General features: G+C 35.5%; 2 protein-coding genes and 1 long non-coding RNA gene across 3 annotated transcripts; all 3 read right to left on the bottom strand.

The window, feature by feature from the left end:
- Nucleotides 1,432–8,808, bottom strand: LOC18590325 (transcription factor TGA2). Its single transcript, XM_007015768.2, has 13 exons — nucleotides 8,508–8,808; nucleotides 8,234–8,387; nucleotides 8,005–8,096; nucleotides 7,535–7,614; nucleotides 6,975–7,244; nucleotides 5,887–5,925; nucleotides 5,741–5,800; nucleotides 5,552–5,629; nucleotides 5,347–5,395; nucleotides 4,524–4,795; nucleotides 3,804–4,025; nucleotides 2,234–2,376; nucleotides 1,432–1,786 (listed from the first exon to the last, which is right to left on the bottom strand). The coding sequence occupies exons 2-13, from the start codon at nucleotides 8,344–8,346 to the stop codon at nucleotides 1,699–1,701; spliced, it is 1,506 nt and encodes a 501-aa protein (XP_007015830.2). The 5' UTR covers nucleotides 8,347–8,387; nucleotides 8,508–8,808; the 3' UTR covers nucleotides 1,432–1,698.
- LOC18590326 lies at nucleotides 11,863–12,763 on the bottom strand. The gene is made up of 2 exons (XR_001929609.1): nucleotides 12,495–12,763; nucleotides 11,863–12,388 (listed from the first exon to the last, which is right to left on the bottom strand). It is a non-coding gene; the product is annotated as an uncharacterized LOC18590326 (long non-coding RNA).
- LOC18590324 (F-box/LRR-repeat protein At1g67190) lies at nucleotides 13,711–15,432 on the bottom strand. The gene has a single exon (XM_018128363.1). The coding sequence runs from the start codon at nucleotides 15,250–15,252 to the stop codon at nucleotides 13,993–13,995; it is 1,260 nt and encodes a 419-aa protein (XP_017983852.1). The 5' UTR covers nucleotides 15,253–15,432; the 3' UTR covers nucleotides 13,711–13,992.

Here is a 15,903-nt window from a genome sequence, read left to right as displayed (position 1 = left end):
TTCACCAGGCATCTACCATGTGGTAGAGCCTACATAATAATATATATTAATAGTATAACCTTAGCCATATGATGATCTGGTATCTTGAGGATCATATCATGCCTTAAAAAGTTGGCGACAAGCAACAAAAGGTTTGGAAAACTTGCATGCCAACAACTCTTAATCATATAATTTTTCTTCATGACATTGATTTGGGTTTAAAATATTTTTGATTGACCCAAAAATAATGAAGGCCAAAAGCTCCATTAAGCTGTCAATCCAACACGTGTGATGAGAATGGCAGACATTCAGACACATGCACCACCATGCATGCTTCTCTCTTTTCTTTATTTATTTATTTCTGAAACATAAACCAAAAAAAAAAACCCTAATTTGTACTGTTCTAATGGGTTTCGATGGTTCTGCCATTGATTCTTCAACAGAGGCATCCTATTCAAACTGTTGTCTCCTTTTCTCTTCCTTCAGAAAGGGAGGTTGTACTGTCTTTCTTACCCTAGTGCACTATACTAATTCTACAACATAGAGCATAGCAAGAGTAGTCTGCAGCTTTTATCTTCATACATTACATGTCTTTTCAGAGACATAACGTAATTGTAAAGATGCAGAAGGCAACAGGTTTCAGTTTCATGCCTGAATTAAAACTGTACAACTTAATTTGTATAATATAATTTAAGTTGCAATTAACCCAATCTCTTTTGTCCACCATTCATTCAAGTTGCTACATGTTTTTTACGCTAAAGGAAACAAAATCCCTCTCTCTCTCTCTCTCTCTCTCTCTCTCCATTTTAATTAATTTTCACTGTCTTTTTCTCCATTAGAAAACCCTCTCACAACCACTTGAAATAAATGCATATATATATANCTCCTCTCTCTCTCTCTCTCTCTCTCTCTCCATTTTAATTAATTTTCACTGTCTTTTTCTCCATTAGAAAACCCTCTCACAACCACTTGAAATAAATGCATATATATATATATATATATATATGTATTAGGGCATTATGCAGAGCTATATATACAATGGAAAGAAACCCACTTTTGTGTCTCTTTTCCTCAGCAAATTTTATTCAAGGAAACGACAGTGTCTTCCATCTATACTCTTCTCTCCTCTCTTGTCGTTTCTACCCTTTAGAAATATGGAAAATACTCACCCTTCTCTCCTTCACAACCACTTTCTTTTAATGAAAGAAACAAACAACCCACATTTCCCTCTCTTTCCCACCATTTTCTTTTTATTTTTTTTAATAAATAATATTAAACTTATTACAAGAAGACAATGGTTTCAGTCTCTTTCTCTCTCCACCCCTTTTGTTTTTATTTATTTTTTATTTTTAAAAGCCTTCTACACCATTCAAGAGCCACTAGAGTCAATGTTGACAACTGACTCATTATATAAATATATATATATATAATTATATATGTATACCTCACACTTTCAACTTTCATTGTTCATGATGGTCTCTTAATTTAATTTCTTTCAAGAAAAGAGAGAAGCTCCTCCCTTCATTGCACATTAAAATTGATTTTTCATTTACAAGGATAACTTAATAATCAAAGAGATAAAAAAAAAAAAAGAACAGAAAAAGAAAGGGCCTATCTCCTCTAAAGTAGCTTGATGATGGGAAATCCAATTTGCATGGCTGTGAAAATACAGGATTTGTGATTGCTGATCAGGCTGGCTAGTGGGATTCTTTCTTTTTATCAAAAGTTTGAGAAATGATTCTGTGATGGTTGCACCATATGCAAGTCTGTTGTTGTTTGGCATGAGTGATCATCACTCATCAAGGACCTAATAATCATCGAATAAATAAAATTTTGGTTACCATGCAGACTTAATTGACCAGTATATGAAATGTATTAACATACGTTGATAATATATAAGAAAGAAAGATGAATGATTTTGAGGTGTGACGGAAAATAATATATGCCTCCAAGAAGAGAAATTAATCATGATTAAGGTTGGCATGTTTTTTGAGTAAATTTCTAGCTGAGCTGATGACTACTCCTAAAAGATAAATAGCCACCCATGTACATGATCTTTGTCTAGATTCCAAATCACGAATTTGACAAGGGACAGCCCCCAAAGGAATGTTCTAATTTGTTCAAAAGGAAGACACAACAACTAATTAGAAAAACATGGTTTATGGACCATTTTTTTTTTTAATTTTTCCATTAGGGTTTTAACTTCTATGTGCGTGTGTGTATATATATATATATCAAATAGTAAAAATCTTACTCTCGGGGACGGGACGCCCAAAGAGAACTAAGTGCTCGTAATCGCCCATAGTACTCGCCGATCACCAAAAAACACCTTGCTGCCTGTCTAACAGTCAATATCCGAGGCAGCTGGTGAAGAGTTTGCTGTCTTAGATTATCAGCCTACATTACAAACACAAAGGTCATTTAATTTGTCAAATCAAATGAAATGGAAAAAGGGGTTGGAAATAAGGTTAACCACCCAAGACAAACACAACCACCATATTAGAAACTGAAGTGAGTTCCTAATTTGCATTGGCACATGGATGGATATACATGGCTTACCACAATATATACATATATATATTTCGAAGGGTTGGAATGTTGAAACTCATGTAACTTGTCTTTGTCTTAGGATTGGGTCCATTTCAATTTTTCAATCACTCATTAAAATAATCAATCACAACTTTCCATTGACTGTTCAAGCTAAGGTTGGCTTTTATATTTCAACACATATCACTATCAAACCACCTTTTGATGGAAATGGTTTTAGATAAAAATACCCCATCAAAGCCATAGCATTCAACATTGCAAATGGACTTCTTACAGGTAAAGCAATATATATATATATTCCCCATAAAATGATTATTGATAAACCAAATAGAAACAAGGCATCACCGTACACGTGGCACGCGTGATTAGGCTGTATAAAAATACGTAAAAATCATATTTCAAAGTTGATGACTAAGATGTGATAATGATATCCCGATAACATTAATGGTCAAAGACGAAATCCATGATAATGAACAACCTTAAGGCCAGATATCTGTATTCCAACGAATAAAATAAACATGATCAGATTCCAGGATTGATAAGCAGCACGCCTAGTAGCATATTTTAATGACTAGAGTTATTTTACATATGATTTTTACTTTAATTTTTTTTAATATCTAGGAAAAGTCAAATTTGAATTGTTAAATCAAGATGAAAACAAAGTGTAAGCAATTAATGGGACTCTTTACCTTGGCGGTATAGCATAAAATTGCGGCGCAAAACAAGAAAGACATATATATAAAGAATAAAATGAAATGGACTAGAAAGGAACATTTGAACTACCTGTTAATCAGTGTCTGAACAGAAATATAATTCTTATTTTTCACCCATATATATATTTATATATATATATATATATATATAGTGCATGAAATATGGTATCTACCTAAAAATGGTATCAGAAAATATTNACCACTATATATATTATATATATATATATATATATATAGTGCATGAAATATGGTATCTACCTAAAAATGGTATCAGAAAATATTATTTTTCAGTTGAGTTAGCTCTATTTGTCATGATCAAATGATGTGGTGCACTGCATTCTATGTAAAACTTCTTTCTTCCAACAATTTTGACAAAAAGCATTGGTCAATGTGTAATTCTAAGCTTCTGAATGCTTATAATCCAAGCAACCCAATTTAGAAAAAAGGAATAAATTGGAGTTGAGAATTGAACTGATATGTTTTTTGATAGGTGGAAGTATTGTAAGAACCTTTTGATAGCATTTGAGGTAGACATGCAGGTGTCAACTACTGAAGGTTAATTACCTGGCGAACAAAGCCTTCAAGATTGGCAAGCTTGCCCAAGGCAACAGCCATTTGTTGCATTGCATCAATGCCTGGCCCGCCAGCAACAGTGTCAATTAGAGACTGCTGGAGCTGTTCCAGGCCTTGGGTGAGTGCCTCTTCTGCCTGTTGTGAAGAATGCTGGAGGCTGTAAATCCCCATCACTTGCTGTTCTGTTAACGGGTCTAATTGTGATATTAACATCTGACCAATGATAAAACCCAAAAAAAAAAAAAAAGGAAAGAATCAGAAGTAGTTTAAAGATGAAACTGCCACTGGAAATAGTCATTTTAGTCCCTTTTTAATTCTTGAAGATGAAATTTTTCCTCAAGTTCAGGAGCTAAAAGTAACTACCTATAATAGTTAGCTGATAAGGAAAGTTTATGTGAAAAATATTGTAAAGTTGCTAAGTAAAACTCATAAGAAAAGGACACCTCCTGGGTTTAAGGGCATTTCCAGGTTGTCAAACTCACTTTTAAAGCAAAAGGTGTTCTTAAGAAGGGAATATTCAGTTCAGTAAACTACCCTCCTAGGCAATATCAGCTTGGTCTTTTCTGAAATTGCTAAAAGGGACCACATGTTTTCCTTTCTTTCACCCCCTCCTTTCGACATGACTCAACATATTCAGCAGGCTTGCTGTTGTCTTAATGTACTACTTGCTCTATGACATAAAAGGGAAATTGTCACTTAGATATTTCAAACCTTGATGAGCTCGGAGGGCCTAAAACCGCCCATCCAAAGGAAGCAGCGCTCCGCCTGCGTCGTCCACATCCCAGTTATAAGATGGAAAACATCAGTTTTTGCAGCCACTCCCTTCAACCGGAAAATCTCATCATAATGAGAAATGTAGCCCTCTACAATCACTCGAAGGTCACTGTCGGAGAGGTGGGCATGCAATCCTGTTCTTAGCTCGGACATGTGCCTCTGATCATCTTCTAACCATCTTGAATATTCCATGTCAAATATTGCAGCCCCTGGACGAATAGACAACAACAATAGTGATAATATTGAACTAAAGCATGATCCCAGTAACTACATAGTCGTATGAATATTTTAAATCCAGTCGACCAATTGATACACTAGTAATCTTAATATAAAGTTCAATGGTATTTTCTAAGGACAGGAAACAAATAAAGAGGCATATCTTGATTTGCTGAAAGTGGAAAAAGTCATATACCATGGATCAATAATTCATATAATTACTATTGGGGTTAACTTTAATGTTAGGAAAAGGCTAAACAACCTTTATAATAAGTGGGGAAGAATTTGCATACTGAGGTTGGTCAAAATTCTTTAAAAATCCTCCAAAATTGACTAAAAGCTTCAGGAAATGGAAAAAAACTATGGGTCAATGTTCAAGTAGCAATCATCAAATTGGAAAAAATTAACCTAGGCAGGTGTTTAACTAGGCAACTTTTTCATTTTAAACAAGGAATATTAACAAAAAGGTTCTTCTTTCCAAGTTTTCAATGGCCTTTAAAATCTAATAGTAAGTCCAACATTAATTCTTTTTCTTATAACTTACCAGAGCTGATATTTCCAACTGTAGCAGAACAACCTCCCAAGAATACTCCCTATTACACGAAATCCGAAAGTCAAAAGCACATTAATATTAAAAAAACAGAAGCAAAAATAAAGCCCCCACCAATAAAAAGCTAAAAGAAAAATAGTTTACTTGCCAATAAACTTTATTTTCTCTAAAGGGAAAGAAAGGAAGAGACAGAAGAAACCTGAGATCGTGCTCTCTGAAGATCTTGCTCAAGTTGAGTTAGCTTTATTCTACTTGTTTCTAGTTGCTGCACATATGCCTGTTTAGACATTAAAAAGAAAAACAAAAAAGAAGCTTTGGCTTCAGTTACAGATACGTAAGCTAGAAACTACATGCAAAAGTGTTCTCGCATGTAATGGTTTTATGTTACCTTTTTCCTAAGACGGCTTTTCCTTGCAGCTTCTCTGTTTTGAGCTAAACGTCTCAGTGTCTGAAAACAATTGTAAAAAACAGATTTAACTCAAAAAAATTCATAAAGTACCCAAAGAACAAAGAGTTGGGTTTTGTTATTTTTACCTTAGCATCAAGCTGTTTCTCAGAAGTTGAACCTCTTCTCTGCAACATTATAAAAAAGTGTATGTATTAAGAGATGTACAATGAGGGGAAGTATATACCCATTTGATATTTGATATAATAAACGAAGAAAGGGATAAAAAGAGAAAAAAAAAAAAGGCATGCAGTGGTTGGTGATTTAAAAGATTCTTATCAAGCACAGACAAGAAGTTGGTCAGGAAAATGAGAGCATTTGGCAGTTTGGGAGGCTGGGGAACCAGAAAAAAAAAGGGAAATATTAAAAAAGTTTATTTTATTTGCTTCAGTTATTTTACTAACAGTAAAACTAATGATAGCTTGGGCAGTTAAAACCAGAATGTTAGTTTTTTTTTTAAAAAAAAAAACTATAAATATAGTGAAGAAATAAGAATATTGAAGATGCTAATAATTAGTACTCTTAGAATTTTTGGAAGAACAGAATATAATGATTAGAGAGATCTCACAAAATTTCTGGGAAGAGTTGCTGATTGCTGATGGTGATGTGACTCTTGTTCTTGTAACAGGTAATCATGAACATGGTAAGGGTAGCAAAAACCATCAAAATCTGCCATCGTTTTAGGTTTGTCTTGTGGTCGTGGGTGTAGATTTGGGGGTTTTCTAATTCCAAAACTGGTTTTTAAAGGATAAAAACAAGAAGTTTATCTGTGAGTTATAGGGATTGAGTAAAGTGGGGTCATAGTTTTGAAGAGAAGAAAGAGTGGCAGTAACAATATTGTGCAGATTCTCTCTTTGCTTTTCAATGTGTACAGCTCTTTCTCTCTCTCTCTCTCCCTCTCTTCATGTCAGACATTCATCAGAAAATCGTTCAGGAATCAGAAAAACTCTGTCTCCTTTGATTTTCTGTAGGTTGTTGGGATCTGTGTCTTTGTGTATAAAGATATGCTCAGAGAGAGAGAGAGAAAGAAAGAAAGAAAGAGAGAAGGATCAGAACAGTAATAATAACAAAAATGATACCAACTTTTTCCTGAGTTGTTGGGATAGGGAAGGAGAGTGTACGAGAGAGAGAGAACTAGGGAGATTAATTATTAAGCATGTAACTGTAGTTTAAAGACCTTTTCTTGTGTTGGTTTGGCTGATTGATTCTGTGATATTCCTGTTCTTGAGGTATCACTTGCCATCTCTAATCGTTGTTGCTGCTGCTGCTGGTGTTGCTGTAGATGCTGTTGGTGCTGCAGAGGCTTCTGGTTAAAAGCCTGATGATCTGAAGAAGATGCCTTTTTGCTGATAGGAGATTCTGGTTCCAGCTGGTTCTCAGTTTTGCTTGAGAGAGTATTCACTGCTGATCCTGAGTCTGTGCTTTCCCCTCCCGACTTTGAACTTCCCTGGATTGAGCAAAAGTTCACAGACAGGAATTAATAGAAAAATCCCAAAAATGATCAAGAATCACCTCAAGGAACTCATTTAAACAGCATTAAAGAAACACTGCAAAACCATAAGTTTGTCAACTCTTTGAATATAGGAAACCTCTTCTCTTATATTTACAAATGAAACTGAAAACAAAATACTGGTCCACCGTCAAGCACGTTTCTATATATTATCCAAAAATCAAGTACTGCTCCTTGTATCGGAAGACATGGTCAAACAATGGGAGAAAAAGAAGTGAGGAAACTACTCTTGGGGTTTGCTGAAATCTAATTGGCCAAGAAGGGAACATCTCCAGAGTAGCTGCAGGTCTGCCTGTTGTGAATAAAGCTGCAGAGAATCACAAAAGCAAAATCTCAGAGGATCATCCAAAATAAAGACAAGCAAGATTTTTCAACGATATATGATATCAAAGCCAAAGAGGTTGAAGCAACCTAATGATCTGCCTGCCTTTTCTCTTTTGTACAGTTATGGAGTCAGTAAAATCATGCTAAGCAGGTCAGATTTCTATGTTTGTAGCCTCATGCCATTCAAGTGTCTTGCCTCAGTATCATTACTGTATTGGAAATGGTAACCCCACCCTCCCACCCCCCCTTACTTTTCCCCTCTAGACATATTCAAAACTCTCTTTTCTCTCTCTTTGAGCTGTAGGAGAGTTGGTTAAGCTTAACAAACGTCAGAAAATAAGTGAATGATAGGAGAGGAAAGGAGCATACGTACGTCCTTTAGCCTCATCATTTCTAATTTTCACTCCTTGCAGCACAATTGCTTCTTCTAGCTCTCCAAAATCAAACGCAGATCCTTCTTGATGGCTGACAGACAAAAATTTACAGCTCATCAATGAGCAGAACAATAAAACAAATTAAAAGGATCAAATTTTGAAAAAAAAAATTAAAAGAGTAGGAGAACTTGAAAGCTGATGGCTGTATGTGGAACTATTGAAACATACATAAAACTTGTAGGAGCATTCATTCCATGAAGAACTGCATAAGGAATATGGTGATGGTGATTTGAAGGTCCTGAGTCTGATAAACCTGTCTCTCCAACTCTATGGTTCGCCATGCAAGACTTGTTCTTTAGACCATTCTCCAAAGCAGAAGCAGCTGAAAATAAAAATATGTTGCAGAAAAATTAAAAACATTGGCTTGAAAAGACAGAAAACTGTTTCTGCTCCAGGAAAAAACAGAGGAAGCAACCATTCTCAAGAGTTTCTATATGTTTACCTCGGCTATGAGTTTTAAGAGCTAAAGTTTTTTTTGGCTTGGGAGCAACCCTGCCAAGAGAAGAAGAGGCACGAAGAGAGAACGAAAGAGAGAGAGAGAGAGAGAGAGAAAGAGTGCAGAGAGACAAAAGATCAAAGCTTTCTTGTCAAAGTGAATCTAAAAAGAAACAAAGAGGGTCCAGTCTTTTTCTCAGATATATCTCTTCTCTCTTTGCAACTTTTGATCCTTCATGGGTGTCTCTTTCTCCTGCTGTCTATCTCTACTTCTATGCGAAGAAACCAACCTGATTGATTAGTCTGCTCTTCTTTTTTTTTTTTTTGGAGCTTTTTGCTTTAATACAACACCTTCTCTTCTAGAGTGTAAATATTTGTATCAGATTTTGAAACTCTTTTCTCATGGTACACAAAATCTTGGCCTCGCAGACCTGTCCCTTAGGGCCAGACCCTCTCTTTGAGTTCTGTCTTCTTGTGTGGGGCTTTGAGTTTAATTAAAAAATAAGAATAAAAATTCAAACAAACAAACAAAAAACTACAAAAATGTGTATAAAATAGGCAGTGGGGTCTCTGGCAGGAACCCACTAGGATCACTGACTCCTACTCCACTCTCTCTCTCTTTGTAACCGCCTGTGTTTTTTCATTGGTCCTTTTTCGTGGCCTCTTCGGGCTGCAAAGTACTCATCACAGAAGGAAGACAAATAAAATAAATGGATAACAATGCATTCAACATTGAATATTAGATGACAAAAGGTTTTCTTTTCTTTCATAATAAAAAAGGGGTGGTAAAAAGAAAAAGAGTATCAAAAAGGAGAAAGTTCATAAAAAAGGGGGTGGTTTTCTTGATCTTTATAGTATACATCTCAAAGGGGGAAGGGGAGATATGAGTTTACTTTTGACAACTAAAGGTCCCTTGAGAGAGAGTGTCTCATTTTATTTTATAATAATATAAGTAATAGTATTTGTTTCTTTAATGTTCTGCTCATGCCATTTCAACCAAAACAATAGAATACTCATCAACAAGCAAAACCCACTTGAATATTAAATCCTTGATCTTGAGATGGATTTGTTTGGTATTATCCCCTTTGTTGATGGGTCAACATCCATTCCCTGTCATCACCTAAACCCATGCCACATTCAGATTCCTTTCCCTTAATAGAAATTTGTTTCTTTGGGAGAGGGCCTCAGGCTACAGAGTCATTTGCAGACTGGATGTCACATAAGTTCCTGATTAAGGGCTTAATTCCCATATTAGGTGAGGTTTCCTTGTTGTCAGTGTCCCAAACTTTGCCTCTAGACATGTAAATCAAAGCTTGTCCCAATCCAAAAAGCTACCCTTCAATTGCAGACTGTCTAACCCAAAAAGAATAACAAATGAAAAGTTAAAGAAAGCTACAAATTAATTAATTAGTATATTTGAGTCTAAAAGATTGTTAATAAAGGGTTTCAGATATCCATGAGCAGCATTATTGAGGACATACTATTATATTATGGTAGAGAGAGAGAGTTTTAGGAGATGGACCCATAATCCTTTCACGAAAGAGGTGGTAGACAAATATTTTATGTTGTGCTCATCTGCTACTTTTATAGGTAAATATGCCTTCCACCAATTATTCCTTCATGATACCAATGATTGGTCTAAAAAAGAAGGAGAGGGTTCGGGATCAAATGGAGAAACAGTTCATGGATGAGGTGATTATGTATTTTAAGTCCATACTTTTGTTCCCAATAAACCTTACAACATGTTCCTCATATGCAAGATTTTCAACAGCCCTTTTAGATTTCATAGATTCCATGGATCTAGCATTCCTTCAGAAAAACAAACTGTAGTTTCTTTATATCTAGTTTTCCATCCTTTCCATGTCTGTAGAAAAGTTGATTGGTCGGGATCAAATCCTAGTATTAATTATACCTTTAGAAGATTTCGTTTAGCTATAGATTAAGTCATTGCTTGTCATTTAAGCATATGAAACTGAATTATACTTGTATTGCTTATTAATTTGCATAAGATAGTGGCTTTAAACTAAACCCCAACTTGCATCAGATTCTTGATTTGAATCATTACCGCAGTTGCGTGACAGGGTTATGTATCAGTTTATATCATGACCCTGCCTGTCCCCAACAGGTGAAAAAAACTCTCGGTTGTAGTTGGGATGCCATGGGGAGAAGCCGTCATCAATCAGCTGTATCATGATCTTGACCTTCCATCACAGGGGAGTATATAATCATGTTAGCCAATGATTAGCACTGGACCCCAACCCCATATAAACATAATTAAACCCCATTTTGGGTTCTTGTTTATGCCGAAGAACACTTGATTTGTTAATCCCTCTGCTTAGATCCTTGGTGGGGTAAAACATGAGCAACTTCATTATCTGTATAACTAATGAACCACAACCAGCTGCACCTAATCTAGTTGTCATTACTTCAAATCTTCTCCTGATTTATTATATTATCATTTTAGCATAAGCTAACAACTCTATTATTAAAATATTAATGAAACAAGGAAACAAAATTAATGTGACTAAATAAAGTATCCCATTTTCCCTCACCCTGCTTCTCTCCCTTGACTCGTCTTGTTACAAATCAATTTCCCTTTGTCTTGCTTCAAAGTTCAAATCCAGTCTTAAAGTTTTTATTTTTCTCCATTTATAGATCCCTTTAATGGCCGAAAAATAGAAGGTGCTAAGATCAAAATTAAGAGATGGTGGACTGTAGCTTTGGTTATCCTACCCCCAAATTGGTAGTTAAAGAATTGGTTGAATAACTTTTCCCTATAGCCAGCTATACAAGGGGAGTAGGTGCTTTACAATTTTGTATGTTTCTACATACTTTTCTTTTCTTTTCCCCCACTTTGGTCAAGTATCAAGAATTTGAAGAATTCCCTCCCAAATGGGCCATTGAAGGTATGATTTTGACCATCTGCTAACAAGTTTCTTTGTCATACTCTGACTAGTATATGGAGTCTAAAGGTAAAACACTTTTTTCTTTTTGCCAGTGTTCTGTCCAACCACAAGTTCTCACATGGCCTAAAAAGAACACATGCAATGCAATAGTAAGCCACTGTTGGAACATGGCCTAAAGGGTTTCCCTTACAGCCTTTCAGCAAGGTAGCCATGAAAGAAAAATACAGAACAAAAAAGAACGTTCAACTTACAGAAAATGAAATTGCAGTATCATCGGATCCTAAAGTCAAGGTCCTTAATGCATGGTTGCACACGTGAGAAATGCAGCAGTACAGTAAACTCCATGTGACGAAGGAAAAAAATTCATCAAATTGAAAAATAAATGTTCACAATCTTACATGGCAAGGCGGCTATAAACAATGAAATAAGTCAGGCATTTAAGGACAAATCAATCACTTGCTTGCAAAGATTTCACCAAATCTAGTTCCAATTAAGAATAATAATCCAACAAAATGGATCAATGTACAAAAGCTGAGCTATATTCCACCATAATAACTAATGCTAGATAGTGTTGAAGTCACAAATGAATTGTTAAAACCACAATAGTAACAGTAATACTAAATCAAACTTCCACATAAATTCAGTCAATATAATACTGCCAACCAGAACAGGAGCAGTTTAAGTGGTAGAGTGACAAATTAAATTTGCTCAGAATTGATAGTCATCAAACTACTCAGTAGTCTTGATGAAATGTACATAAGTCGGCCACAAAGAAAAGACAGAGATATAATTGAGGAACCACTGGAAGTTTCTTTCCATTCCAGTGCTGGCAACATTCCAGCGGAAATCCCAAACCTGCAGACAAGGTAAAGTCACCATCAATGCCATCCCCCATTGCAGACCCTTCACTTTCTTCTCTTGCTCTAATACACATCCACACGCGCACACTTATGCAGACTCATTGTCAAACTCAACAGCATCCCTAGAGCATCCCAGTTTAAATAAATACAAACAGTAAGTAGATGAACACAAAGTAAAGCACATCTCTGTCCAACGACACAGGAAACAAAGAACTCATAGATTACAACCTGAATTCCTTTCTTCAGCTGAAATAAATGTAGTATGCAACCATCCTTGTAGGTAACAATTCTGTGAATTTCCCCAACGAAACACATATGAATATGGTCTGATTACATTTACAATCAAAACCTGATGTACAAAAAACTCTAATAATAAGGTGCACAGATCTGATTAAGACACATCCAGTTCATGATATGTGCTGGTAGATCGTGAAGGGAGTAAGCATTCACTAATTTTTAGTGAATGCACTCACCAACCCCACCCCACACCCACCACACAATAAACCCCCCCCCCCCCAAAAAAAAAAAAAAAAAAAAGAAAAGCAGCAAAAAAATTGAAATAGTACTCTTCATGGTGCATTGTTAAGGGCTCAAGAAAAAAAGGGTTTCAACTTTCAAGTACTTCTTTTTTTGAAAAGCAAAAGTCTTAGTACTTCGTGATCTCTAATAGTTGCCTGCACCTGCAGTATGCCATTTCATCAATAGCATATAAGAGCCAATCAGAAATTGCAAAAGGAAAATCCACCCTGTTTTTTTGTTAAGAGAATAAGTCAAAGCAAGGAACCAAAGATATGAACACTGCTGGTATTTGGTTTAACAAGAAGCAAGGTGATAAAATGACAAGGAAAAAATATGTGCAAATTGTACAAGTACTAAACCTCATTAAAGGCTTTGCCCAGTAGCTTTATCTTGAACAGCAGGAGCTAAGCACTTGCTATATAAACTCAGAATGTTTTCGTCGTGTCCTGTTATTTCATCAATTAACAGACCTAATCTGATTTCATTTTATAGGTCATAACATATGTCAATATGGCCATGTATATTGCATTTGCATTATAACAGTTGTTGAAGTATTTCCTACATCATCTGCAAACCAATAGTTTTGGGAAAAGGAAGCCACTGAGAAATTAGTTCCCCTTCGCCTTTTAAATATAAAGGTGGAGACTGCTACAACTTTCAAGCAGAGAATTTTCAAATAACAATCAAGTTTTTCAGAAGAAATCTATTAACCATGAGTGTAATAAAAAAGCAATTCATCACAATTATCAATCTTCCCCTCACTGCTTAAAATCCATGAACTCCAGAATGAAGTTATTCCCATAGGCTAGGCTCGTGTATACACACAAAGCAGTACATTATTTTGGATAAAGTTCTTTTGAAACTTTAGCTTCATCAAAGCTGATAATATTAGACAATAATACAACAGGAAGAAGGGCAGTCCATGTGACAGCAGTGCAAATTACAGAGGGAGAATCTTCAATGTTGGAATAAAACAAATAGGTCAATAATAGCAATGGAGAAAACTGACAATTTAGTGAAAAAACAACAGTATTCTTTTGATTGCATATATTTTTCCAATCAAACTGAAGAAATACCAGCAATCATTTAGAAGATGCAAAAATAAAGGATGTTCAGGATTTACATTTTGTAAATCTTACCTGCATATCTGCTCATATAATTTATAACTCAACCAAAACTTGAATTTAACAATGCAATTGAGAGAATTTTACTCATATTCAAACTCCACCTCTACATGCATATATTTCCTCATAAGCTGAACAATGGATGAGGTGAAACTGGCCAATATCTGGCATTCTTCACGTGATTTGGCTTCTGAAACAACCCCAAAAATAATCATTTTTTTAAGATTTGGGCATCGTTTTAGCAGCTCCTCAACCCAATATGAGAAGTGATCATTAATTACTGTCCATCCAAGCTCCAGTACCCTCACATTCTCCAAATTAGAAAATCCTTGGACACCATAGTGCATGACACCATCTCTCAATTCATAACTTAATGAAAGATGGTTCAGCTGAGGAAAACAAAAAGCAATTGTTTCCAAATCCACAACCTCATCTTCATCATCAAAGGCCACGTCCCAAAGCCGAAGCTTCCTCAATTTCGAGGATCTTGAAATCATCTGGTAGAATTTTGGCCAGATGATTGTGAAGTTGCTGACATCAACAATCTCAAGATTATCAACAGTCTCACCAATGTCAAGATGTATCACACTAACATCATCAATCTTGAAATGTTTCAAAGTACCTTTCCCAATCAGTTCAAAAAGTTCAAGGGCACAATCCCTCAAGTGCAAACGCTCAATACTATCAGCCTCCAGCATAAATTTATCCAAACTAATTTCTTCAACATAAATACTCTTCAATGTTGGGCTGCTCAGTTCCACTGTCACCTGTGCATCTGACATTGCTATCTCTGGATTGACAAGTTCCAAGCTCTCAAGCTTTGGACATGCAGTGAGCAAAAGGCTCAAATCCAAAGCTGAAATACTAACATGACTCAAAGAGAGGGACTTCAAACAAGGGAATCTCTGAAAATTAGGTTCAACCCCTGTTATAGAATTGTGGGCTAGTACCAGCTTTTCCAGCTTCTGCCTCCCACAAATTTCAAGAATGTTAACATTTGGGCTGGTCCGGACATTATAAGACAACCGACGCAAGGTTTCCCTAGTATACATGAGCCAAGCAATAACAATTGAAGCTGAGAACTCATCAACATCATCCATCAAAATTGATAGGCCTTGCAATCCGGTAGTTTGGAATATTGTTTGAGTAATCAGGATCTCTAATCGTCTAGGTGTAATATCACGATAAACAGGCCAATCACCAGAATTAAATTCTAGGGTGTGAAGGTGTTTCCGACATGTGTCTCGCCATTTTTGACATGTTGCAGAGGCTATCACCACATCTCGGGCACCTCCAAGCCGAGATAAAATGTTTCCAATGACTTCAACAGGTAGATGCTCCATTGCCAATATAGATCAAAAGCCTCAAATCCACAAATTGAGTTTTCTGAAGATAGTCAACTAGATATAAGCAAGCCACCAAATTCTTCACAAGTGAACAAATATAAGGTTGAAATCACGGCCCGAATCTTTCTTCCGAGCAATCTAAAAAAGGTCTGTCAATAAAACAAACACAGGAACTACTCAAAAACATGGTTTTCATTTAGATCTTCAAACAGATTCCTCATCCAATTGAAGCAATCTAAAGCATAATATAGAAAAAAAAAGAACTAAAAAAAGAAAAAAGTTGTTGGGTTTCACAAGAAAATTTCAAGTATCATAATTTCAGCTAGATTCCAACTAAATGAAGATCCAAAATTAACCTCAAAATGAAGGATCAAAGTCAAAATCGAGTATTTGGGTACTTAATAATATGAACGTTTTACAGACTAAAATCAATTCAGTGACTCAAAAAGGAAAACAAAATAAAGTTTAACACAGAATAATCCCAGAATTCAAAATAAAAAAAAATCCAAATAAAAATTGATCCAAAAAAAAGGCATCAAAATAGAAATTTAGCATCTGGGTATTTAACAAAAATGTCATTCAAAATAGTAAAATAATATAAAAAATAAATCAAATGCCAAAATAAACCCACCCCCCCCTCTTCCCCCC

This window comes from Theobroma cacao, chromosome 9, assembly GCF_000208745.1.
Source record: "Theobroma cacao cultivar B97-61/B2 chromosome 9, Criollo_cocoa_genome_V2, whole genome shotgun sequence".
Classification (NCBI taxonomy): Eukaryota; Viridiplantae; Streptophyta; class Magnoliopsida; order Malvales; family Malvaceae; genus Theobroma; species Theobroma cacao.
Note: the sequence above shows the minus strand (reverse complement) of the source record. Positions and strands in the feature narration are given on the sequence as shown.